Source organism: Rhea pennata, chromosome 1 (genome assembly GCF_028389875.1).
Source record: "Rhea pennata isolate bPtePen1 chromosome 1, bPtePen1.pri, whole genome shotgun sequence".
Lineage (NCBI taxonomy): Eukaryota > Metazoa > Chordata > Aves > Rheiformes > Rheidae > Rhea > Rhea pennata.
The window spans coordinates 117,896,970-117,923,242 of record NC_084663.1 but is presented as its reverse complement, the minus strand read 5'-3'; the positions used below and the strand labels follow the sequence as shown (position 1 = coordinate 117,923,242).

Genomic DNA, 26,273 nt, shown 5'->3' with positions numbered 1-26,273 from the left:
GAAGAATTAATTCAAGCTGCAGCAGGTGCAAAGAAGTGCTGTTAGTATGACAGGCAGAATAGAGACCTTACTTTAAAAATGAGAATAGCAGAGAGAGGTTTATTTAGCATACCAAAACAAAGGCTGAGAGGAAAGATAATTACAGTCAATAAACACAGCAGAGAGGTGTAACATCAGGGAGGGAGAAGAACCATTTGCACTGAAGAACAACATTGGCTCAAGAACAAGTGGTTAGTCTGTAAACTGACCATGAATGAATTTAGGCTGGAAATTAGAAGATAGTTCCTAGGCATCAGAGCAGTAAATTGTGGCAGCCTTCCAGTAGACTCTTAGCGACAGAAAGATGTAATTTAAGATGGTTCTTACTGTGTTGTGTAAGTGCAGAATATAAGAAATGTCTGGGCTTCATCATCCAGGAAATGCTTTTGGGGCCCATATTTTTTTCCATTTGATCAGTTCTCTGCACCTGTGGCTCCCTTGAGTCAACACAAGAAACATTTCTTCCTCCAGTATAGGCAATAGCAGCTCAGGGATCTTCTCAATTCTTTGCTCAGTTGGATCACAGTGACAAGATAAAGTCATTGCCTGCAAGCTCCTAATGAGTTCCTTGCTCCGCCTTCAATCACCAGGTCTTCAGAAATTCTCTGAATAATGCTCATTTTAGATACAGATTCAGCCAACTGTCCAGCACCAGCCCTGCCAGCACAAACTCAGCCAGCTTAGTGTGCTGGCAGCCAGGAGCATAAATCTCACCCTTTGCCTATTAAGGGGAAGACTTTTTCATTTCACAGCAGCAGGAATTCATCATGGACATCCCTGTCATCACCTTCATGCACATCAGGTGCTACAATTCTTTCCCTTGAAGCCACAGATTTATGCCTCTCTGTCTATTCTCATTCAGGGCAGAGTGAGGTGAGGAAGCAAGTTCCTCAATACCTGGTAGAGGTTCAGGCAGCATGCCCAGCTCCAGGGCATAAGCCTTGCTCAAGAGTCTTGCCTGTCTCCTTATTTTCAGCTCTAGAAAAAAAAAAAGGACTTGAAATAGTTTAGCTTTTTCATCAACTTAAAGCACTAATGGAAAGAGTTATGTAATGGTGTTTAATCCAGAAGATTTCCAAGTGTCAATATATTTAAAAGATACCAATCTTTATATTCTAATTGCCTGGCACATCCTGAGATTAAAAAAGCAGTATACAAAGCAGAAAATATGTTCTCACTCCCTAAGCAACATCTCCATTTACACAAATTTTTCCTATTTTTTTTTCATTTTGTCCTTAGCACAAAATATCCTAAAGGAGAACGCTAACTAAAGGAAAGGAAATCTTAGTTTTAAGGTGGAGATAAAGGAGTTTAGAGCTCTGTATTTTGTCCTCAGTTCTGTCAAAGTTGTTTTGTATGTCTTTTGGCAAGCTATTTAAAGTTTTATTTTTTAAAAAGTATTCAGAAAATTTAGCATATCAAAAAGGCAAAAAGGTATCTTAGCAAGATTTTGGAAAGATCGTGCCCAAGCATCTAAGCACCAGACAAATCAGCGATAGGTACAGAGATGCCTTTGGAAGACCATAAAACTGCAGCTGAATCTTTTAGGCACTTACAACATTTGGCAGCTCATGCCCAGCCTCAGCTTTATTTTTCATGAAACAATCCATGTCTTTTACCATATGAGAACAATTCTGAGCTGATGGATGCTGCTAAGAGAAATCGAATTTGCAGGTAGAAACAAGTATCCCTGTTTCAGTCTTTAACTTGCACAACAATTCTCTCTGTTTGTTTTGTTTTGTCATTGTTGATTCTGTAAGTTAAATTCCCTTCTCCGTTATATCATTGCAAAACTGGAATCACTAGTTGATTCAATGCAGTAATCTTGTGCTTGCATCAATGGTACTGGCTAGGGTTAGTGCTATTGGTGTTGACTGTGACCATCAGAGAAAAGAGTGAATTATGTAGGCTTACGTCTTGCTCCTTTAAGTTCTTCTCTCATTTAATAGCAGTGCTAGTCCCCTGTCTCAATTGGATCTTCTGAGTGCTCTTATGTCCTTCTGATTTCTGGGGCAACTGAGATGGCTCAACATCTTTCAGGATTGTGGCTTTAATGCAGTCTCCTCTGCGACACACTGTGCCTCAGCAACATTTCACATCTGCCATTTAGGTTAGCTGTGTCACTGGGCTCTCTTAGTTTTCCATGGGAACACCTTATTCTGGAAGGCCAGCTCACTGCTCCTCTTACCCAGCACCAAATCTCACCTTTTCCACTGGCATGTCAAAGTTGTCAAAAGCAACTGCCTCCAAAGCAGGTGCTCCTGCTGTCCCGAACTTCGGACAGCAGCAAGAGGCGGAGTGTTTGATAGCATTTTAACACTGGAAGCAGATACCACTTGCTTTTTGGATTATTCTTTACTGGCCCTTGAAGTGTATTTCTGGCCTTTGAATAGCCCAATTGTGATGAAGATTAAAAGTACTGATTGCAAAACTCTGGTAAATAAAATCTCTCTTAGTCCTTTACTGACAAATCCAGTTTCTTTCCATAGCATTCTCTGCTTTAATCCCCTCCTGGCAGAACACAGCATGTTTTGATACCAGAGCTCAAATTACCTCCCATGGTAAATAAAACAAACAAAAAATAAATAAGAGCTCCTTACCCTAAAAACAAACACCCACTGAAACCAGCTTATTATTCAGCTGGTACTGCCCATGTGCTAGAAGATACCACTTTGATTTTGTAATTGAATATATTATCTTCCCTCAAATATTGTACTGAACCTTTCCAAACTTGAAATGCTAAGGGTATAGGGCAGGATGACCACTAACACCATTACTGTATGCCATCTAGAAAAGAAAGGAGGAAGAAATGAGGAGACTAAAATAAAAGTTAATATTCAAATATTCAAATAGTAGCTTCTTCTTCCAAGTTGTGCTGGACTGTACAGCAGTTCAGCGGAACCGCCAGGAAGACTCGCCGTTTCACAGCCAGCTTTACCACAGGTGAAAACATTACTGCTGGCCTGAATCATCTGGGTGGCGTACAGACAGCTAGACTTGGAGGGAGTGTTACCAGCCTCCCTAGCTCCACGGGCAGCTGCAGCGTCTACTGGTGGTAACAGCAGTCACTAAATCTGGTTAAATGTGAGCCCAACCGACCTCTCCATTTTTCTCCTCCACAGCTCCCACCCCTCTTAAGTTTGACGGATCCTTGCATGGATTTCCCGCAGCCTGTGGCACACAGAGCCACCGTGGCCTTTCCTCCCCCTGCATCTCACTCCCTAAACCAGCACACGATGGCTTTAGATTGGCCCTGCTTAGAGCAGCGGATGCCACCCAGTCAAGGGCTGACGTGCTGAGTCCTCATGTGGCAGCACGGCAGCACAGCCTGAGACTCACGGTTCACCTCCCATTGGCAGGATTGGCAACCTCTCCGCTGTCTTCAGGAGCGAGCTTTTACCCAGGGGGTCGGGGGGCTCCTTTTCGAGCGTAAAGTATGGATATGCCCTCGTCTCTTCTGCCGCTATGTCTTTAACTAAATACTGCTTCCAGCAGATCCTCTCTGTGATGTTCCTGTGTGTTTAAAGGGCTCACGACTCCTTTTACGTGACTGAGCACACAGTACACCCTTAGTAAACTTGTAAATAAATTTCTTTTATGTATTCAGTACGTTACGACTCCTGTAAACACGGGTTGTTTACGTGCAAAGAACGTAAACGTATGCTTAGATGCACTGTGTAAAAACAGTTCTGTGAAGTGCTCATTCTATACTCAGACAGATGATTGTCCCTCTGACCATTTTCTTCTTACTTACACATCTCTTCACATAAAAGCATTGAGAAACAACAGCATAGGATATAGAACCATATAAAATCTGTGGGTTTTGCTGTGACTTGATTTTTAACACTAAATGCCTAGGGCTGTTTCAGAGTTATGCTCATTTTATCTGCGTTGGGCAAGATTTTCAGTTCAAGATCAGTTATTCTGAGAACTTCCAGTTTTTAGTGCTCAACTCCAGGAGCCTGGATTTCAGAAAGTGCTGAGCAGTCTGTACAAAGAGAGATACTTGGAAGATCTTCAATTAAGCACACAAAAAATGGAAATGGTTCACTAGATAGATACACTTCAGAATCTTACCATTGTATTTTATATCCTTTGCATTTTTGAATAATTGTAATTGTCACAGCTTTTAGATATGACTTGGTCACTTCAGGTTCCCATAGCTTCTTGCAGATCACAGTCATCATTCTTCAGATCCCATTCATCACATTCACCACCAACAAAAGAAAATGAAACGAAAAATCCTTTGTGTAGCAGAAGTTTACATGTTCATTGCTTTATTCACTGCTCAGTTTTCAGTATTCAGCAAAGTTGCTGTAAATTGCCATATTCTTTGGCTTGTGGAGAAGGCAATGTTTTGGCAGAAATGATGCTTTGTTTTGTTCTTGTAATGATGATTTACAGCTAGGTGAAAAAGAGTATGATGGTTTTAGTTGTCATTTGTATAAGATTGCTGAAGTATATTTAATTTAAAATATTGCAACACAGGCGCTGCCAGTACATGACGAATGCCCTGAGCTCCCCTAAGACTTGGGGCATTGGCATTGCCTGGGAGAAGGCTTTTTAGCTCTCAGAGGGGCACTCACCTCTCTCCCTATTCTGGCCAGATTTGTCACTAGAGAGGACTGCAGGATCAAGCATGGCTAAGACTGAACACAGGGAAAAGAGGCTGACAAAGTAGCCTCTTGTCAAGGGGTTGTATCTCAGACCTCAAACATGCTGGAAGCAAACACTGTGTATGCTCCTGTGGGTGTATTACCAATGCGCCTGCATGTTGCACCTTTCTTACGTGGTGTCAGAAAATTGGACATGCTGCTTTGGAAAGATGGAGCAGACCAAGTGGAGTGAGCATGGCATGGACAGCTGGGAAAGATAACCAGTAAGCTTTATAATTTGTCACCCATAAGTACAAGGGCACAGGGAAGCCACCAGGGAGAGCATAGCCTGCGTGTCGCCTCCAGGGTGGAGGCAGCAGTGAAAGGCCAGGCCATCATCAATGCATCTGCAGGTCACCCTTGGGTGACAGCTGTGTGCATGTCTCCGGAGCTAAGCCAGCGGCAGTGTACAGGATCTCTCCTTGTGCTTGTCTGAGGCTGCAGGGGAGCAGGAGGTCCTCACCCCACATCTGCATCTCCTGCTGTTGCCATCACCTGGGTGAGTGAGGCAGCCAGGCCTAGATTAGGAACTAGGCTGGAGCAGGTGGGAGAAGTAAAGCCAGAGAGGAGAGAGTATAAAAGTATAAAAACAGGTTTTCCTGGAAAAGCAAAGGAAATATATCCAAAAAAAAAAAAAAAAAAAAAAAAAAAGGAAAAGGAAAGAAAGAAAGAAAAGAAAAGAAAAGAAAAACAGCCGTGCTAATTCTTGTGCTTGTTTGATCATGTTCAGAGCCTCTTAACTCCCATGGAAGGGAACGGTTTTGTTTCATGAGGGTGGTGCATACAAAATGTGTGTCCATGTGATTTCTGTATTTGTACATTAAACATTTCCCCAAGATGTAATTCCTTCTCTCCTGTACTTGGAATAAAGTGATTTTACAAGAAGTGCTGCCTTCAAACAGCAAGCAGAAAAGGGCTGTTGGGGCAAGATAGGGCAAATGTAAATGTGTCTGAGCGAGCTGCTCCACCCAGCCTCTCATCTTTATATGAAAAAAAAAATGTTTCCAATAACCGAAACAGGCAAGGTCTGATCTGCACAGACGGTCTGCAGGCATCTGCCCAACAAGCTGACGGTTGGCTGGTACATCCTCATCTGATTTATGTTGTGTGTGTGTTAAGCCTTAAATTGTTGAGTCTCTGGCTGGCTTCAGTGGTATTACTGGATGGTTGGTGTATGTTTTCAGCTCACAGAGCTGGCTCTGATACTGGGATTGTTGGCTCTGAATCAATTCCAATCTCACACCTGTCTGAGACAATAAAGGCCTTGTTACACACATCTCCACCAAAGGCTGTCATACAACTTATTTTTCACATTTGAAGACGAAGGAAAAAAAAATTAAAGGGAGGACTGAGGAAATGCTGTCTCCTTACAAGACACATTCCCTGGGCTTTGATGCAGCATGTCCCCTCTTTTTTTTTTTTTTTTTTTTTTTTTTATTGTATTTGGCAAATATTTTTTACCAAACAAAACCAAGGGAATCGTTATGAAGGTTATAGCTTAATCCTGACACTTAAATGTGGGTAAGGACTGGTCTCCAAGGACTTACCTTCTAGGACCATGCTTGGTGGATTAGACAGGGGAGACAGGCACCTAGGTTGCCCCACACTTTCTGGAACATTTACCTCCAACTGGGTTAGTGTTTACCTTCTTATCAGTTGACCTAGCACCTGTGCCATTTGCCTAGCGTTTGGGGGCCACTTCTTGAGAACTCGATGGTTGTGAAAGCTGCAGGGCTTGGATGCCACAGTGACTGAAGTCCTCTGTTTCCTGGTACTGGAGTAGCTCAACCTGGATGGAGGATCAGGCAGGCTCTGATCATGGTTAGCTCTAGAGATGAAAGCTGGAGTTTGCTTTTTGCCTTGGTAGTCTGTCTTTGTCCTTGTGGTCTCCTTTTGTCCATGCTCCCTCTTCCAGGTCTTTTGCTCAGGTGTCTTAGATGGCATCTGAAAACTCTGCTGTTGGCTATTTCTTCCAAAGTATTGTGTCAAATTGAAGTCAGGTTTGTTTTCTAGCTCTGCTCTGGTCAGGTGGTTCTTCTAGTCCTAAATTGGGCCTTTTTCTGTCCTTTCGGTTGTGCCCTTGATCCCACTAAGGGCAAGGGACAGACAGGAGGCAAGGACTGCCACAAGGGAGTTCTTTCCGTTGAGTTTGCTAATGGTAATTTTTCACCAACTCAAATAGGAATCCTATGGCTGAGCATATCACTGGAATAGGTTTGCTCTCCACTGCTGAAATAGCCTGAAAATGTAGTGTGGCCTTTCAGCCTTTCCCCATGTCTCCACATCTTTGTGAATATGGGGCTAATTGTGCCTCCTTATTTGGCAGGAGCATTGCAGTGGGCGCATCAGCCTGCAGGTGTATGCCACACAGCTGTGAGAGCGACTGGGTCCGGGTGTACAGGTGAAAGGCTGGTTGTGCAGCTCAACAGCTTTTCCACTTTCTGTATCATGCTTTCCCCTTATATCCCATTTTTGCCAGTATCAGCGCTGATTCCAGGCTGTGACTATGCAGATGTGAGTGTATACATGGATACTAGGAGGAGTGGCATGAAGTGCAATGCAGCGTCTTCTTATTTCTCCCCATCTTGACTCTTACTGTATTCTGGATTCTTTTCCCTGAAAAAAACTTCTGTGGGGGAAAGCAGGCAGAATTTTATTTGTATCCCGTGAGTTTTACAAGGTACAGAATTAACCCAAAAGACTGATTTTTGACCAGTGTAAGTTGGCATTGCTCTGCAAAACTGTCTTTGCACCTTGCCAGGGTGGTCTTTGGCATAAAAATAAATGATTTACTATGCAATGAGTGAACATTAAGACAGATGGTAAAATATATTTCTGTTGGTACTTGCACGCCTTTGTTTAAGAATACAGGAAAGGCCCTGCGGTGATGAAATGTAGACAGGAGTGTGATGTTATCTTGCACCTATAAACCTTGCTCTAAGTCCACTGGTGGCCACTATCCAGAACTGCTGAGTTCAGATGCATTTGGTTGTATTAAGTACAAATGGCGCTTTCAGTCTTTAGTAAACAGCGTTTTTGCCCCAAGGCCCAAATCCTTCAGACATTTGCCTAGGTAATTGTCTGTTTTTGCCTTCTAGTGTCTCATCATCAGCTTATCTCTAAGTCCAGACTGGCTAAATGAGCATGTGAGGATGGGGGAAGAGCTGCTGGAGGATGGGGGAATAAACCATTTTATATTTAATTCACTGGCAGAAGGAACTAATGCAAGTTTAGTTAAGGATCACGTTGGGGGAAAATGAGTAATACAGCATATTAATTTAAGCAGATTAAAGAGCTGCATAAATAAATGAAGTCCTTTTTTGTTTTGGCAGTTTCAAAATACCAAACATCCATAAAAATATCCAAAAACCAACAACAAATATTTAATTTCTGGTTGAATTAAAATGTATGGTTTCAAAAATGTTGGCAATGCTTTTTGGTTTTAAAAATTTAAGCATAAGACATTTCATTTAGGGCCATTTTTTAATTTTTCTTTTATCCTAACCAAAAAAATAATACAAAATACAACAAACTTGCAAAAGGCTTTAGTCTGAAATCTTCATTTGGAGATTTTTCCAAATCTAAAATAAATTAATTTCCTGCCACCACATTGGATTCTTAGGTAAGTGCCTTTGCTTGGTTTTACTCTTGTTGGTATTTATTATAAAAGAAAACCACAATTATTTAATATTTAGTTGCTTATATATCAAGATTCTGCTTAGCTTGCAGATAGTTTCTTAAATGAAAAATTGTTCTTTTTGTTCATAATAGTTGCTAGTAATCTTACTCTCCCTGCCACAGCTGTATAAAACTGCTCAGTTCAGCACATTCAGTGGAGTTTAGCTGCCGTTAGTTAAGTTTCTAAAATGTTTCTGACACAGGTGTAAGTGTTTTATAGGTCTGTAATTGTCAGCAGAAGGAACAATAATTTTATATGGTATTTCTGAGCAGACAGACTTTCTGAGCAGTCACAAGGTATAATTTGAAAAGAGGTTACAGCAAGCTAGACTTTTCAAGCTATTCAAAGGTGTTTAGTACACTAAAGGCTTAGTGGTTAATTTTTAAGATGCTTAGTACAGAAAGCGATGTAAAACTGTTACTTGTGGAAAACATCATGCATTTCCTCTTCCAAAAAGAAGCCTTCCTCAGTCTGGCAACACAACTGCTGTTTGTTGGTTAGTAATGTGAATTAGTTTTTGCTTTCACGTAGGCCATTTTGCAACATTTGACATGTGTTGGCACTTTTTCCTGTACACTGGATTACAGTTTTCCTTTAGCGATGTTACCACTTCCTCCATCCATTCTGGTAGCGCACAAACCAGAAGTAACCATGAGTCTTCTCTTAAAGGCGGGGACCTAAACTCAGGGGCTGCCATGCGTGTTCCTGAGCGGCCTGGGCCGTGCGGAGGACAAGCGGGAGCAGGGGCGGGAGGCTCTGTGGCCATGAGCACAGGGGCAGCGTCGCGGAGGCTCCCCCAGGTTCCTCAGGGCACCCCTGCCTCTGCCTCCAGGGCCAGAAGAGCCCTCCTGGATGGCGCAGGGACACGTGCCCGGCTTGGGGCAGACCTTTGCCCGAGTGCCCCCATGGGCAGCGAGCACCTGCAGCGCTGGTGAGAGCACCTGGCACGTTTGAAGCCAGGTGCCTGCTTTTTCAGGGGTCTCAGTTTTGGCACCTTGCTTTGGCAGCACTGCCAAACGGCTTCAGGCCGGCAGCCACTTCTGCGTGCGTTCATTTGCCGAACTTGTGGTTGGCATCTGCAGCAGCTCTGGAGGGAGAAGTGCTTTTAACTTCAGAGTTGCTGCTGCCTGTGTCTTTTGCCCTTCAGATCTAGATTTGGTCTGTTCTGAACTCGGCCGATACAGCATGCAAACGAGGCCAGCAGAGCTAGCATTCAAACTGGGCTGAAACTAGTGTACCTGTTGAGCGCTCCTGCTCCCGTGACTGTAGAGAAGAGTTAAACAAGGAGATAAGTCTTTACTCACGGTCCTTCTCTCAGTGTAATTCTCCAGCTTTTTCTGTTTTCCTGGAGAATCACAGAGACTTCCTTCTGCCACCCTCTGGTGCTGGAGGTTATGTGGGATTTGTGGTGGCCATGGTGTTACAGGAAGGCACATTCCTTAGCTAAACAGAAAGTGCCAAGGATTTCATAAAGGAAGGAAAGCATTTCTTAAAAGGTATTTTAAATGTAGTTCTGGACTGAATGCCCCTGACAGTCCAGTGAGTTGGGCCTTTCAGCACATACTTCTGGGCTTAACTCATTTTCCACTTCAGTTTTGCAGACCTCCTCAAAACCAACTTGATGGTTTAGAAGAGAAGATCATTTACTATTCTTTTCAAAAAGTCTGTTTTTGTTTAGCATTGTAATGAGCAATGGTTTCTTAGTTATCTGTTAAAAAAAAAAAAAAAAAACTATGCATCATTCTAAATCTAACTCACTTTACAAATATATGTTCACATGGAGAAGACCTTACATCACCTTGTAAATCAAAGCTGCACTCTGGAGAGAGATTTCATACCACTGGGCTCAGTATCATTTTTCTCAAGGTGACCTCAGTTGCTGAAGTATGAAGGTTGCATTTGATATGTCACTTACTATCTCTAAGTCAATAAAATGAACTAGTGTGTCTTTAGATCATCAGAGATCTGCTTATTACCAAAAGTTGTTTTAATCCTGATTTGTGTTGGAATTTAAAAGAATCCAAGCAGATTTCATTTGCCATCCGGAATAAGCATTTGGAGGGTGATGCTCTGCTGTGTGCGTGGAATGCCCCTAGATGAATTCTGCTTTATTAGTTTATAGGCTTTCTTCTGAGCACTTGGGATGAGATCATGAAAGTGCAAATGGCTGTTATCTTCAAAGGCCCTTTTATACTGACAAAATTCCACCTTACCAACTTGTATTAGTAATCTGTTGCAATCCTAATTAGTTCACATCAAGGTCAGTGTTTTGTGGTGGATAAAATGACTGTAAACTCCAGAGAGTAATTTTTTTCTTATACTATTTTCATGTGGAAAAATGGGAGGGTAGCACTGAAAATATAAAAGAAGAGATTGATGGGGACTTTGTTTATCTGTAGGCTAAAGAAGTTTAATATGGTGTAATTAGTTCACATCATCAGGAACAACCTTTAAGACACCTGAGGCCATGTTGTAGCCATTCCTTTATCACTGGGTCTCCTAGTAGACTGTAGCGACTTCCTCATTCAACTCTGCTCCTCTTATTTTGTGGTACTTATTTTCCAGTGGGAATAATTCATCTAAGGAATTTCAACCTCACATTTAACTGTCTTGAAACATAGACACAAAGCTAGGAAATTGTTTCACTGTGACATAGGCTCCCTATGGCAGAGTCCTGAGCAGTGGCTCAGGAGCTGGTCACCGTATCAGCAATGCCTTCCCAGGACTGGCAGGATCCGGCCTAGCCCAAAGGCATGGAGGTACTGTCCTGCAGAGGAAGGTGCAAGTAGGCTCATATCTGCAAATATTCCACAATGTGACTTCCAGGTCTTGGCCTAGGGGATATCTTGCCAAATCCTCTCATCTCTCTCTGCTCTATAAAAGAGAAACTTTGGATATGTAGAGAGGATGGGATTCATTTCACCTTATGAGTCTCCAGTGGACATAGTCATCTAGGATCTTTGTAATTGGGGAGAGAGAGAGATGTTCACTAGATGTGATTCATCTGGCTTGTTTTAGGAGAAAACGACTTGCACCTCACAAGTGTCTGTTGTATCCTGTTGGCAATAAATGAAGTCTGGACAATTAGCTAAGAGAGAGATAACTACACCGTAGGTCTCTCAGACAGGGTAAATCCTCCTCCAAGAGTCAGAACATCAGGAGACAACATTACATTTCATACACAATTGGCACCCTAGTTCTACGTCAGCATTTCCAGGGCATGATATGCCTGTCTAAGGTAGGCTGAAACCAGCTCTTTCAGGTGCCAGCAGCAGGGTAGTGAGACAGGCTAACTGACCTGCTTCTGAGCTGAGCATTGCACCTACCTGACCTCTGGGCTGCCTAAGTTAGACTACTTACATCCTGAAAGCTAACTAGGACAAAGTGCATACGTCTCCCCCAAGCTGTTGTGACAGGTGAACTTTCCCTCTCAGGGTGACATCAGGTAATTCACATGTGCTCTGAGTCAGTCAGACACTGAAATCTGTGCCGTAAGAGCTCTGCTGAACTAGAGCACTTGCTTGAAGCAAAGCTTTCTGCATGCTTCAGTTCTCCATCTGTTAAACTGAGGATTGTAATAATGCCCTTTCTCACAGGGCAGTGTGGGGATCAAATAATTAACAGTTGGGAGGTGCTCGCTTGCTGCTGTGGTTCAGGGAAAGGCAAAGAGGAGAGGCAGTAGCCAGAGCTAGATGAGCTGATGGGAGAAGCTAGGGAGCAGAGAGGTGGGTCAGGAATATAGAATGATAGTCAGTAAGGTTGGAAGGGACCTGCTTTTCAGTTGTCTGGTAAGGTTTGTCACCAGGATTGGGGCACCAGGTCAGAGAGGGCTGCCACAGGCCTCATGTTATCCCTCTGCAAACTCAGAGAGATGTGATTTCTAGGTGTGGATTTACCCAGCCACCTAGGGGAACGGTAACTCTTCCCATAGCTCCTATCCGCTAGTCCCTAAACAGGTCACTGCAAATCATACACCCTCCCAGCAGCAGCCCAGCAACCTGCTTTCTCCCTAGTGCCTATAAAGCCAAAGAGAAACTGTGGTGCCATGCAGCAAATAAGCGAGCATGTGCACCGTCACCCTTGCACCTTCCCACTCCTTCAGCCTGTGTAATGGGGCTCTCAGCATCACATGATCTCCCAGACTAGACACAGTGGGACGAAAGATGAAGAGTCTGCTCACCACTGGCACCCAGATGGGATCTGTCCCTGATTTCCTCACTGTTTCAGCTTGTGCTTTTGCAGTACGTTTAGAGATAGGGAAAAACACTGCCGCGGCACCGAGTCTGCCCAAATGTCTTTTATAGGGGAGCCAAAAGAGTGGAAGGTCAAGGTTGAATTCTTTTATTTTGTTCCTTGTTGATGTGGGGAGAGAGGGAAGAGGAGGACAGGGCGGTGGAATGGAGTCTCCCTCTTGAATAAATAACTGCTGCTCTCCAGGGTGAGTCATACCTCTGCAGACAAAGAACAATGCATCCTCAATTTGCAAAACTCAGCTTTCCAACTTCTGTGTGTCACTGGCACTGTGAGACTTTGCAGTTTGCCCATAATGCCATCATGTTCTTCAAAGCAACAGTGACGCCAGCCCAGAAGGAGTGTGCTTACTCAGGAGGAGAGATGGTTTATATTTCATTTGAGCGGCTTATGTACTAACCTGCTAGGACAGCACCTATGTTGATTGTGAAATCAGAGTTTTCACAGGTCAGGGTTTGGAGCTGTCTGTGCTTGGTGACTGTGGCACCAAGTTAGCAATGAGACTTGAGTAGCATTTTAGGGGACTTGCTGTCCCCAGCCAGTTAACATTGCTAAAATGTCTCATTTTGTTTCCTCACTGCACGTAGTGTACAGGCAGTTCTGTTAGTTTAGGCAGTTCACTAAAGCAGCCTTAAACTTGAAGGAATATACATTTCTCTCCCTCCTTCCCCTTCCTTCCATGCCCAAAATATACACAGCTAGAACAGGTGCTTTCCTCTGTTGCCTTTGGTATCATTTCCAGGCATATTAATATCATTAGAGCACTTACTTTCTTGACGTGGACATGAAGAGAGTGAGAGAAACAAATTATTAGGATGCATTCATTTGGTGTTCTCCCTTCCCTGCCATCTACTTCTAAAGAAAAGCTAGCAGAAAATGTTCATATAAAACTTGCAGTCTTTCACTCCATTCAGAACTGGAGGATTGATACGCTCAAAGACGCTGACAGATTTGCACCATTTTCTTCCCCAAGACCTTTCTAGTATAGTGGTTAAAAGCAATGAGCTAACTTACTAATAAGAGCCACACAGAAGACCAGTCAGGGGTAGATTATGCATAAAAAAAAAACATAAAGGGGAGCGAACAGTAGAATTGGCACTTGGCATCTCAGCATCTAATCACAACACTCTTTGTGTTTTTTCATACTTTTTTTTTTTCACTATGTGCTTATGCGTCTTCAGAGACTAGTACCTTCCTGTATGTCTACACAGCACCTAGCATATTTGGGGAAGTTTTACAACATTAAGCACAGCTGTGAGAGCAAACAGCATTAACAACTTTTTTTTGAAAGGTTTCTGCTTGAGGCTCATATTCTTCTCCTGTATTCTCGAGGGTCTGATGCCTCAGTTGTGCAGAAATTCTCTCATTCTTATATCCCACAGGAGATTTTATAGAGGCTTAAATGCCTCTAGATCTTCTCTAGCCTTTGTAATGCTCCACAAAACCATAGAAATATTGAAATAAAGTGAAAGCAAACTTTGAGGCTGGAGATCTCTGCCAAAGGTCTCTCCTCCAGAGAATAGCCTGGGGTTTGTTTGTTCTTTTCCCCTCCCCCTGTAACTTAAAAATTTCCAGATATGTGACATATCTGTGTCACTGCTGTGCTCAACCAAAATAAGTCCTGTCACCTGTTAGCAATCTAGAAGAGGCTTTTAAAGGCCACGGAGAGGAGTGAGGGCTCAGTCCCTTTATATTTCCAGTAGAAATTTCAAGGCTTTGAAAAGTTGTCCCTCGGGACAAATCAGCACTTGCACCCACCTCTGCGAAAGCTGCCTGGCTCCCAGCTGTTGCACGGGGAGGTGGCTCCGTAGTGTGATAGCGGTTTGCCCAGGCTGGCGTGCGGAGGGAAACTACCCTGCAGGGTGACGGAGCCGCTGGTGGAATTTTACAGTTTGCTCTGTAATTTTCCAGCTCCTCGTGTTCCAGCGCTGAGAGGTATGAGAATACCAGCCTTGTGCAGCGGCGGCTGCTGCCGCTGCTGCCAGTGATGAACTTGTCCTTTGGAAAGTCCCCCTTATTCAGGCTACTGACTAATTCTTTCAGCTGCTGGGAGATGATGCACCTTTTCATGGTGCTGCATTAGGCTGAGGATTTGCTGGGTTGGGAGGGAGGGAGGGAGGGAGATCAAGTCATTTTGGATGCACTGCTTCAGAGACAGACGAGGTCAGTCATGCAGGACCATGTTACTGCCCTGTGTGCTTCTCACACCTTCACCTGAAGCTTCGGGAGCTAGGGAGGAGTGAAAGCAAGCAAGTGGGAAGACGAGGCAGAAGAGAGAGACAGGCATGTGAACAGTGTTGGAAGAGAGGGAAGGGGAGAGAAAGAACTAAGAAAAGTTTGCAGGCAGGCTGCATCTTTCTCCTGAGCACAAAACTACCCAAAGCATTGCTGTGCTCACAGGCCATTTCCCCTATTAAGCAAGATACCTCTCTGAATGAACAAGTCTGATCAAGACCATTCCTGCCTTATACTCAGAGGAAGGGAAAGTCACATGTAAGAACAGTTTCCCTTCAGGAAAATTAGCAAATCAGATAGGGGGGGGAGGAGGAACCAAATCCCAAAGTCAAAAAAAGCTTTCTGAACCAGTTAAAGCTCCTAGTCCTTTCTTATGTGCCTCTGTGTTTGACACCAACAAACTAATCCCAGCTTTCATTCACCCCATCTCTTGTGCCAGTTGCTGCCTTTAAAGTGCTTGCCAGGATGGTGGAGGAATTGCAAAGCTCGATGCTATGCGACTTTCAGGGTTTGTTGCGTATGACTGACAGAAATTTTTGCAACTTGAGAAAAATGTCTGGCAACAGCAGCAGCTATTTCACAATTCGTCTTCATCTCATTATGCCAAGGATGATGGGATTTTCACTGATACAGATAGTGGCTAATTAACTGCTTGGTACTAGGGGCTGACTCCCTTTTCTCTCTTGACTCTGGCTTTGTAAAATCACTTGGAGAACGTAGTGTGTCAAGATAATTGTATTTTCAACTAGGCAGGTATCATTTCTGAGGTGGAGGGAGGAGGAATGAGACGCAGCTTCCAGGCAGTAAATTTGGAGCTGCAGTTCAGCTGGAAGAGCAAAGTGGAAACGTGGGCTGAGTCAAAGGGATACCTGCTCTGTCTCAGACCACGGCCGGCTCAGCCTCGATGCTGACTCGCACCACAACGCCCTGACTCACATCCTGCTGCTCCTTTCTGGAGCTTCCAGGAACATGCTGTATCATACTGAGATTTGGCTACACTGCGCCTCTTGGCTATGCTCAGGCAGCCGTGTCTGACCTGCAGTGACACATTGAGAGCTGTCTCTCGCTGAACTCTTGGGGCATAAATCAGAGTCAAAGATGTATGGGACCCAATCCAGCACAAGGCAGGCACATCCATGTAATCATTAAGGACACTTCCTTTGGTCTCACCCATGCAGTGGGACCTGCCATCTGATTTGAATTTGAAGCTTAAAGCTTTTAACATGGCTAAAAAGAAATATTTTGTGAATAGGAGAATTTCTCTTAGATAGCCAAATATGTATTATTATTATTTTATTTATTATATAGAAATGATAGGGTGATAGAAACATGCTGATTTATACCTGCTGAGTGCCTGCCAGCATTCGTTTAGTGTGTTTTCTTTTAGGGGGAGAGGGATTTAATATTTTAGGTCTCAAAGTGTGCATCTCCTCTGAAAAAGAATCACGCAGAAAAGCATCCCAGGACTTCATGTTTATTACATCTCAGTGACTTCTGTGTCCTGTGTGCTCAGGATCGGTTTTGTAGACAAAAGGGTGTTCCGTGCAAGGCTCAGGAGATACACTGGTTTTCTGACTGATGGGTTTGTCCTCTCATCATGTGTTCTCTGCATGAAGAGAGTTCTCTTTTTGTGCCACTCCACTATCAGTAACAACTTTCAAAGCCAAAATAGGTCCTGTGTCACATAAGGATAACTCCATTGCCTGGCAGGTGTTTATTCGCCCTGCTTAGCCATGCTGCTTCTGCTGAGCAAGGGTGTTTTTTCCGGCTGGGTGCGTACACCTCTCCTATGCATCTGTACTCTGGGATACCCACTGAGGCCAGAACTGCTCATAAGATGCTACTTTTATGCAATTGCTATGCAGAGCAGAGCTGGATTTAAATGGCACTGGAGGCATCCGGCATGGGAATGACTAATGGGTACTGCAGAGGTTGTATTAAGGGCTGCGACGGCTCTGGGCCAAATCCTGCGCGACACGGCATTTCAGCCGGCTCTCAGAGGCCGCCTTGCCGCTGTGCCCACGGCCACGGCAGCTGCGGCCGCGCAGTGCTGGGCCCTGGCAGGGCGCGGGGGTTGCGCCGGGCCGCCGAGCCAAGCGCGCTCGCTGCAGTAGGTACCAACGAGGAGGTTGTGCAAGGGCTCCACTGCCACCTACTGATAAAAAGCTGACAGCGACATCTCTAAACGAAAGGCACGATCTGCGGACGTCCACCTTCTTCAGGTTGTACTTTAATTTTTCCGCGGCGAAGACCAGTGGAAAAATGCTGACTGGGACCACAAGAAGTACCCTGAAAGGGGGAGACTGGCCGAGTCTCTAGGCGAAGCTTGTTTCATTAAACTGTTTAACATTATGCAACATTTGTACAGCTTAATTACAACTTTTTAAGACAAGCCGAACACAATCTTTTCATAGCAATAAAACATGATGAGGCATGAAAGATGGTTCGATACTTTTTGCTTAATAGCTTGTTAGGCATGAGGCTAGAGGCCGAGAGCTAGTGACTACACAACAAGGTGTGAATTATTGCACCATAATTCTCACCTTGGAGTGTTTTATTGCAATTAATAACTGTTTTCATGTTTTAAATATATTTTCTCACACTGTAAAAAGCAGAAATGGAAAGTACTTGCTAATGGGAGAAATACCAGGAGAACTAGGCACAGATCACCAACTGGAGCAACTTCCTTGGTTTTGTGCTATTTTGATCTCATTTAAAATGATTCTGGAATCCTGTTTGGCTATAAAACAGCATGGGCCCAAAGCCCTGTTATTTCCCTTTGTTAAAGTAGCTCTCCCTGCAAATCTCTTCTTCAGAGATATTCTGAGTTGGGAAGCAACTCCCATTTATTTTCAGCATATTTTCACCAAATTCACTTCAGCCACACAAACTGAAACATTCAGTTCCCCATGCCAAGCTACTAACTTCTGAGAAATGTATTTCTTTATTTTGAAAGAAAGGAACAGAAGAGAAGAATGGATTTGGAAATAATTAGTTGCCTTTCTTGAATAGCCTAGTCCTATGGCAAATTTGAAACTGTTCCAATCTAATTCAGGGTAAATGGAAAGCTGAAGAAAACCAGATATCACAGGCCTCTAATCCAGATCTTAGTGAAACTGCTGGAAATGCAAACCTGCCCTATACTGGGAGCTGAGTTGGCCTCTTGGTACTAAAATGGTGCCATAAAAATGCTACTTCAGTGATACATTTCTCCACTTGTTATTAAACATCACAACAAAGCGATGCTTTAGAGTCATTCCACACAACCTGCTTAAATATGTGTACATAATATAATATGCTATATTAACATCATAGAATAGACTTGTAAAATAGTTAATCTCAAAAAGCCAGTCTTCGATACCTAATAGCAAATACAGGGATTGGGAAAACAGGTAACAAGAAGCAAAATTGACTGGCAGTTAGAACTTTCACTTAAGAAAAACTTGATGTAATTATGAGATTAATAATGGGGCTCTCAGGCTGTCTGCCACTGTTTCAAATCCCTGAGAGGTCAGCAGTATTGTAAATGGGTAAGTGGTATAGTGGTATATAGTGGTAGTCTCTTTCTTGACATTAGTAGACATGTATTTCATCTATTATCCAGTTTCTAGTCAGGAAACAGCATAAAGCTAATTCTAGTAGCATGAAAGAGAAGAAGAGACCATATTTCGTCTTCAGTTTTTAGTAAACCTGTGACAAGGTCCCACTTCCCTTTCTGCTGCTGCTGCTGCTTCTCTTACTGCTTCTGACTTCTTCTTTTTGCTGTTGTTCATATGTTTATGGCACCTGGGCTTGCTGTTTCTTACTTCTTCTTCTCCTTACACTCATACGTTTACAGCACCTGGGGCTGTTTTATAGACCAGCATCTCGCACATGCTGGGCAAGGTACAGGACAAAAATATAGCGCCGGTCTTGAAGAAGTAGCAATGTAAGAAACAAGAGAAAAGTGATAGAGAGAGACACCCCATCAGGCAAGGAGAAAACAGCAGATACGTTCTCTCCTTTCAGTCCAAACAATAAAGCTGGGTGGCAGCACCTCCTTCACTTGCAGACCCCTCCAGAGAGGAAGACTTTTCCCCTCTTCTCTTCAGTGCTAAGGGCGGAACACTTGAAAGTTGGTGGTGAAACTTTTACTGCCAAAGGGGTTCAGCTGCAAAACAAACACCCAGAATAAATATTGGTGAAGTGGCCAACTTCAGGATGCGCTCCATAACACTTCATTTGAAAAATCTTCTCTGCAACTGCAAAGCAGAGAAAAGAGGAACAAAAATGAGTTTCCTCCCACTCAATAAGGCAGAGAAGTAGAGCACCCAGGGTCCCAAAAAGCAGCTTGTTCCTCAGTGGCAGTGCTCCACACTGCCCCTGCAAGAGTCATGATAGCGAGAAGTCACTGGCTTCTTTGATGTCAGTCTTGGCAGAAGGCACCGAGGACTCAGTGGTGGAAAGACTAAAGTATGTAGTTTCCATCCCTGTCTCAGAGTGATCCAAATGCACATATTGGGCTTCTAGCATTCCCTGAACCTCAATCAATGGGATTATGTGCTGAAATGAGGGAGGCGATGATTTATCCCCATTTTAGAACTGTAACACGCACTGTCATACCATTACAAAGCTTACTCTGCCAAAGTCCATGTGGTATTTATCCTAATGCTACCCGTGGAGACTGTGTTCCCTCATCTGTTTCCCTGTCATCTGTAATAAACACTGACCATATAGTAACAATGAGGTGAGTTTGTAATTCAGAATATGGTAGGCTTTGTGCCTATGCCTTTATGTTTGTTTGTACTAATGTCCATGGAATCCAATCGGATGTTGCTTTTAAAACAACATGAGTCAACTGAATTTATTTTTACGGAAGTCTGCCTGAGAAAAAAAATAAATATTAATAATATCTGAATTTGAATGTGTTGTTCAGAATGAAAAGCTTTAGAAGAATTAGGGTTTTGAGGGGAAATGACTTTAGTGCTCTTTTTTTAAAGGCTAGAACTTTTATATAAATCTTCCCTTTAAACAGTTGCAGCAAACAAAATGTAAATCTCATCTCCATAAAGCACAACAAAATAATGATTTCCAGATGGCCTTTCTGATGGAAGATCAAAGCCCTTCATCTTAGACTTGGGAGATTTCCCTTCTATGCTGGTATCAGTTTTATCTGAATGCAGTTTGTCCAACATTTGCTTCTTTCAGAAAGAAAATTATCTAGATGAAGCTGCAGGAAAATGCTCTTACTGTTGAGGAAAATAGTAATGATAGAAAAATGTTGTGGGCAGGTGAGAGGAGGGGAAAGAAGCTTTCTCATTTTGAGTTATAAGAAAACCAGACCTTTCTATACATTGAAAAATACCAGTTTCGTATGCAAATATTAAGTAAGCAAAACAGAGTTCTTTCTGTATAGATGCAACTGGTTTGGATAAACTCCCTGCCGTGCATCTTTGATTCCAAACGTCAGCCAAGCTAGTCCTGAGGCTAGAAAATAATAGGTTAAGGTTTTGCCCCATTTAAGTAAATCTCTATGCATTTTGAGAATTTACTTCTAAGAGCCAGAAATTTCTACGGAAAGCCTGTGGATATGGGGTAACTACACTGTCGGCTTAGCATCTCCATAGGCTTTGTGTACAGGATTTTGTTTCTAAAGTTTGCCCGTTGATAGCAGGGTAGGTTATTCACCACTCTGAATTATATTCCTATATTTTATATGTAATTTATACAAAATACATATTCACTTCATTAAGCCAGGAATTTTCAAAAGATTAAGAGAGTCAAACTCCCAATCCTATTCATTCAATTGGGAAGCTACCTTCCTGAGGAGCCTAATTTTTCTTTCTCTCTGTCTCCCTTTCACATACAAACACACACATACACATGCACACGCTTCCATCTTCTTTTTCTGTACTTTCTGTCCACGCACAGGAACACTCACAGTTCAGTATTTTTGTCTTCTTGGTGCTAGGCAAGACATGCCTTTGTGGCAAAAAGTGCAGTGAGCACACAGCCTGAAATACTAATGTGTATCAGCAATGAATAGTCTTTCACCTTGGAAAGCTTAATCTGCTTTTCCCTGACCACCATCAATGTGAAATATCAAAAAGCTTCACAAGAAAAATTCAACTGATGAAAACCCACAGAAGCACAAATAATATTTTAGAAAGCATTTCATCTGAAGGTCTCTTGATAAAGGGGATTATGGAACTGAAATTTGATTATGTTAGCATTTAAGTTTCTATTGCCACCATGTGGCCTGGTTCGTATATTTGATTGCAAAGTTTTGTCATTCAAAACAGTCTATAGGTCTCTTTTTCATTGCAGACACAAGGCAAGTACAGCCATCTCCACCATGGTCCTACGACCAGTCCTACCAGTACTTGGGCTCCATTGCAACGCCTTCGGTGCATCCTGCCACTCCAATATCCCCTGGGCGGGCTAGCAGTATGACATCCCTCACTGCAGAGCTTTCAAGCCGCCTATCAAGTAAGTTCTTTAAAATCAGTCCTCTGCACTGGGTCTCACCAAAACCTCATGGATGATGATTGAAATGTCCTAGGATGCTGTCACAGCTTCTCTCCAATCACAGTGAAACCTATTCTGGGCCTTCTGTGGGCAGCCTTCTCAAATGGCAAAGAGTGAAAAATGTGGTTTGGGGCACAATGTGTCATTGTCAAAAAAAAAAAAAAAAAAGGCAAAAAGAAGCATTAGCCACTTTGAAGACATATGCAACTGTAAAAATAGTTGAGAGAGCTGGAGAGCTAGCCTATCTACCAAGAAAAGTATGACACAGATGTTTCAGTTCTGTTTCCTTCCCTCACTCTAAATTCAGACTGGAGTATGAGTAGACACATTTAATGCAGGATGGCATTTTTCTGACATTTTAAGTGTTGCACTGTATTGTCATGTTATGTCTTCGCCAAATTGTACTGCAGAGCTTTTCAAAACAGCATAAAAATATAGAGTAGAAGTGAAAGCTATCCCCTCAGTTTGCAGCATGAACAACTGACCATCTGCCGATTCTAACACTCACATATTGAACCAACATGTGTGTGTTCAACAGTAGGAATTTTCTTACAGTCAGTGAGAGCCACATAATTCAAATTCACACACAGCTTTTTGAAAAATAACTCATTTGGGTGCACATATTGCTCTCATTCGAATACTCAGGGCTGCTTCTGAGATCAAAGAGAAGCACTTGAATGTGCTCCAGTCTGTCCTATTGTTGTCAAATAGAATCTGCTTTGAAAAAGTCACGTGGAGGATGCCCACCAAAAGTAAGTTATTTGTTAGGTCTGGATGCCAGTTATATCTTAGACCTATCTGAAAGAGCAGGAAACCTTTCTGTAGAAAATTTTTGTTTTAAAAGTCTGAAAAAATCATCTTTTTTCGTTGAGAGACTGAATTTCTTAGAAATGAAAAAGGTCCCTTTTTACTTTTTCCTCCAGTGTTTCCCTCCTCTTGCACTCCTTTCCACTGGCAAAATGCAGAAATGGAGGCAACCAAGAAGGAAAAAAAAAATCTTCGTCCTCGCAACCAGAAAATTTCAAGTAAAACAAATTATTTCATCAAGGTTTTTATTTAGAAAAGTAATTTTGATCACAGAATTGGTTATGAGCTATTTTGATTTTCAAACAGAATACGGGAGTGCATGATGCGCGCGCGCGCACGTGTGTGTGTGTGTGTAGGAGGGGAACAGGTGAATTCCGACTGAATGGAGACGTTATTCAAACTTTATCTTTACCAGTGCTGTACACTGAGGTGGAAGTCTTTATCCTTTCCCTTCCACACAAACTGAGCACTGATCACTGACAGGAAAAATTTCTTTCAGTCCCACTGAAACTAAAAATACATCGCACATCCCAAATTCACTTTATTCACACCATGATGAGAGCCTGAACACTGACCTCATTGCTCTGCACAGGTGTTTTACTGTTATTGTCAGATCTTTGCGTTACTGCAGTGCCCGAATGTCCTTACTGTGGACCGGGACCCTTACTGTGCTGCATGTGGTACAAACACCATGGTGGCCCCTGCCCCCAGGAGTGCGCAGTCTAACAGAAGACAGACACATACACGTAGGGTAACTGCACGCGGTGTTCGTTCTGTGGCATGTGGTGAGCATGGCAGTAGAGCAGCAGCACTGCAGCACCTCGGAGGACCTGGGGCACGTTTCTTCTCTATTTGCCCCTGGTCAAAGGGATTTCCCTTGGGGCTGGCATGGTTTCTCCATGACTCTTGAAGGAACTGAGAAAAGCTTCTTTTACATGTCAGTGTAATTCTTTTCCTGTATGAATTCTGTGCATGGAGGCTCATTGCTACACATTTTGAAGTGTTTTTTATAAGGCTTCTGAAATATTGCTTCTATTTTAAAAGTCATTCAATATTGCAATACTTTTTCCCCAATTCTGTTACTACCACACACACATGTTGTCCAAGGCATTTTCCCCTATCAAAGTAAACACCAAGTTTGAAGTTTGTAGGCCCTACTATCTGAAGATACAGGGCTTCAAAAGAAAAAGCAAGGATAAGGGACATCTTTGAAACACCTTCATATTAAGTTTCATTATGCTGCTTTTTGTCAAACTGAGTGGAAGAAATTCTCATCTGATAAGTGGTGCATCTAGGCAACTCCAGTAAGTTTGGTTTCTTTCTCAGGAAGGAGGTGTGGAAGGATCATTTGAAGTCTGGCAAAGATGGCACTTCAACCTTAGCTACTCTGAAGCTCCTGCCATTCCAAAAAAGAGAGAGAGAGAAATTCAAAATCAAAATGTACAGCATGTGTCAGAGCTTCTCTATGAAATATATAGAAATTCATCAAAATGTATTCTGGCTGTGTGGCTGATGAGCTTTCAGGACCTGGCACTGCAGTTTGTCTGCTCTAGCTTTAAATCTGATCGGAGCCAAAAGCTTTGTTTTCTCTCTGCTTCTTCTCATGAGTATTTCCCTCAGCGGACAGCTCCTCTTCTGCAGACTCCACGCCTTGTCTGACAGGAGAAGTTGTCTTCTGGAAAGATTTTTTCTTAATAATTATTGTTGTTATTTTAATCATGCATAGCTGCCAAATCTAGGGACTGACACCTTCCATTAATCTGAGTCATGATGAACATCCTTTCTAAGAGGCCATTAGCTGCTCTGCTTGTTTAATCCCCACACACCAGGGAAGGAAATGGTGGAACTGGGTGTACTTTTACTGGTGTCAAACAAAGGGAAACAGAATTTGACTATCCAGGTTTCCAGTAAAAATGAAAAAAGAAAAAAGCCTCTCCCCAAATATATCGTTCTGCTTTAGAAATGTATTGCCATTGTTGTGATTTTTTTACACAGCAATTAGAGCAAACATTTTCAGAAGTTTGTAATGATTATGTAGACATTATATGAAGACTCAGATTTGTAGACTTTAAGTAAACTTGATTAATCTTGACTTTGGTAGTGTTGAGAGTCAACATTAGTATTCTTAAGTACTAACAGCTGGGCTAACTTGTGTGTGTAAACCTAGCACCTATGTTAGTATACCTAAAGGGCAAATTAAATTAGTTGCAAGGAGAGACTTTGCAGAACCGGCACAGCTTATATTTAAGCCCCATCACTGCTACCAGTGAGGCACATGATTCAGAGCTAGGAACTTGAGATCTTTGTCAGTGTTTCACCACCCAGTCCCTGAGCATGAGGACACACTGAAAGTGTAAATAGTTACATGTGCTGTAAGGTCTGGAAGAGCAAACACATACACATACAAAATAGGGTGAGAGCTTGGCACTCCTTTTTAATTGCCATTTTACTGAAATGAATCCAAAACATCCAGATCTACAAGTGTTGCAGTGACTTTATTAGAGATCAGGTATGGTTCACTGTGGAAGAATTTGGTGGTTTATCATCTTGAAAAGGTGAAATTCTGTTCTGACAGTTTAACATTTTCTCTGTTTTCCTTCTCTACAATCCAGGTGCTTCAGACTTGACTGCATTCAGTGACCCCAGGGTAGGAATTGATCGCTCGTTCTCCACGCTTCCCTCAATTTCTGATCCTCGGATGCACTACCCAGGAGCATTCACCTACACTCCAACGCCAGTCAGTTCAGGGATAGGAATCGGCATGTCTGCCATGTCCACAGCCACAAGATACCACACGTATCTCCCACCTCCATATCCTGGTTCATCTCAGGCCCAGGGCAGCCCTTTCCAGACCAGCTCGCCTTCTTACCACCTCTATTATGGGACCTCTGCCGGGTCGTATCAGTTCTCCATGATCTCTGGGGGAGATCGGTCCCCGCCACGTATCCACCCGCCTTGCACCAATGCGTCCACGGGATCGACTCTCCTCAACCCTAATCTTCCAAACCAAACCGATGTGGTTGAGGCAGAAGGGAGCCACAGCAACTCCCCTACTAACATGGGTACCACAGCAAGGCTAGAGGAAGCGGTATGGCGACCATATTGAATGAATTTTAAGAAGTTATGGGCCAGGACCAATATGCTTTCTATTTATCAATGCCCATAGGTATCCCATAAACACCTGTCTTGCTTGTGGGACCTGTCATGTTTATACATCACTTTCAGAAGAAAACTATCCAGAAGTCAGGGCTTCCAGGAATGATGCACGTATTAGCCAGTCAGCTGTGTGATCAGGGAAGTAACGTCATTCCCACAAAGTATCCCTCGCAGAGGGCTGAACTTCTGGAAAGGAGGACATTGAAGTTGGTGGTCTATAGGGAGTGAGGATGGGTAGACAGATACCCAGTGTTCAGGCCTATGGCTTCCAAACGTCCCTGGGTTTGAAGGTCTCCACAGCCCTAAAGAGAGTTTCAGTTCACTTCTATTTTTAAGATGTAAAACCTAACAAAATCTTAGTGAGTTTACTGCATCTTATGGACATATAACTGTAAGGAAGTATAGGAAGATTCTCAGAGGGAAACTGTGAACGCTTCTGTTTTAGCAATGCTGTGAATGAGAGGTTTTATATGTTGGACTTTATTCTTTCTTTTTTTTTTTTTAACCATGTCATGTATTCCAAAGAGTACGGAATTTTTTTATTGTTTTTTTTTTGGGGGAGGGGGGTTAGGATGCAACTCATCCTGCTTTGCATCTAAGTTGTTTTTTATTTCTCTTGGCACCTTATAAATTGCAAAAAAAAAAAAAAGATTTAACTTTTTTTTTTTAATCATGCTTGCTTCTTTCTTGCTTTGTCAACTGAAAGAATCAGCCCCTTTTCAATGAGGTAATTTAACTTTTTCTCTTGGACTTTTTTTTAATGCAACGGCTACAGCCTTGGGTCATTTTCAACTACTGTACTACTTTGATGAGTTCCTTGATATTTATGCTTGATATTTAGACTTTTCTTATTTGTTGATACTATTATTATTTAAATATGCCTATATTAAAAAAAGATCATCAAATGCCTTTTTTGGTAGCAGCCAAAGTTAAATTTATCACAT

General features: G+C 42.7%; 1 protein-coding gene across 2 annotated transcripts in view; it reads left to right on the top strand.

Moving 5' to 3' along the window:
• RUNX1 (RUNX family transcription factor 1) overlaps positions 1 to 26,071 on the top strand; it is a 72,428-nt gene extending 46,357 nt beyond the window's left edge. For both annotated transcript variants that reach the window (XM_062573516.1, XM_062573506.1), the window contains 2 exons: positions 21,166 to 21,327; positions 24,786 to 26,071. In XM_062573516.1, coding sequence (XP_062429500.1) covers positions 21,166 to 21,327; positions 24,786 to 25,279 — 656 coding nt within the window. In that variant the 3' untranslated portion in view covers positions 25,280 to 26,071. The remainder of the gene's footprint in view (positions 1 to 21,165; positions 21,328 to 24,785) is intronic.
• Positions 26,072 to 26,273: the final 202 nt, after the last annotated feature.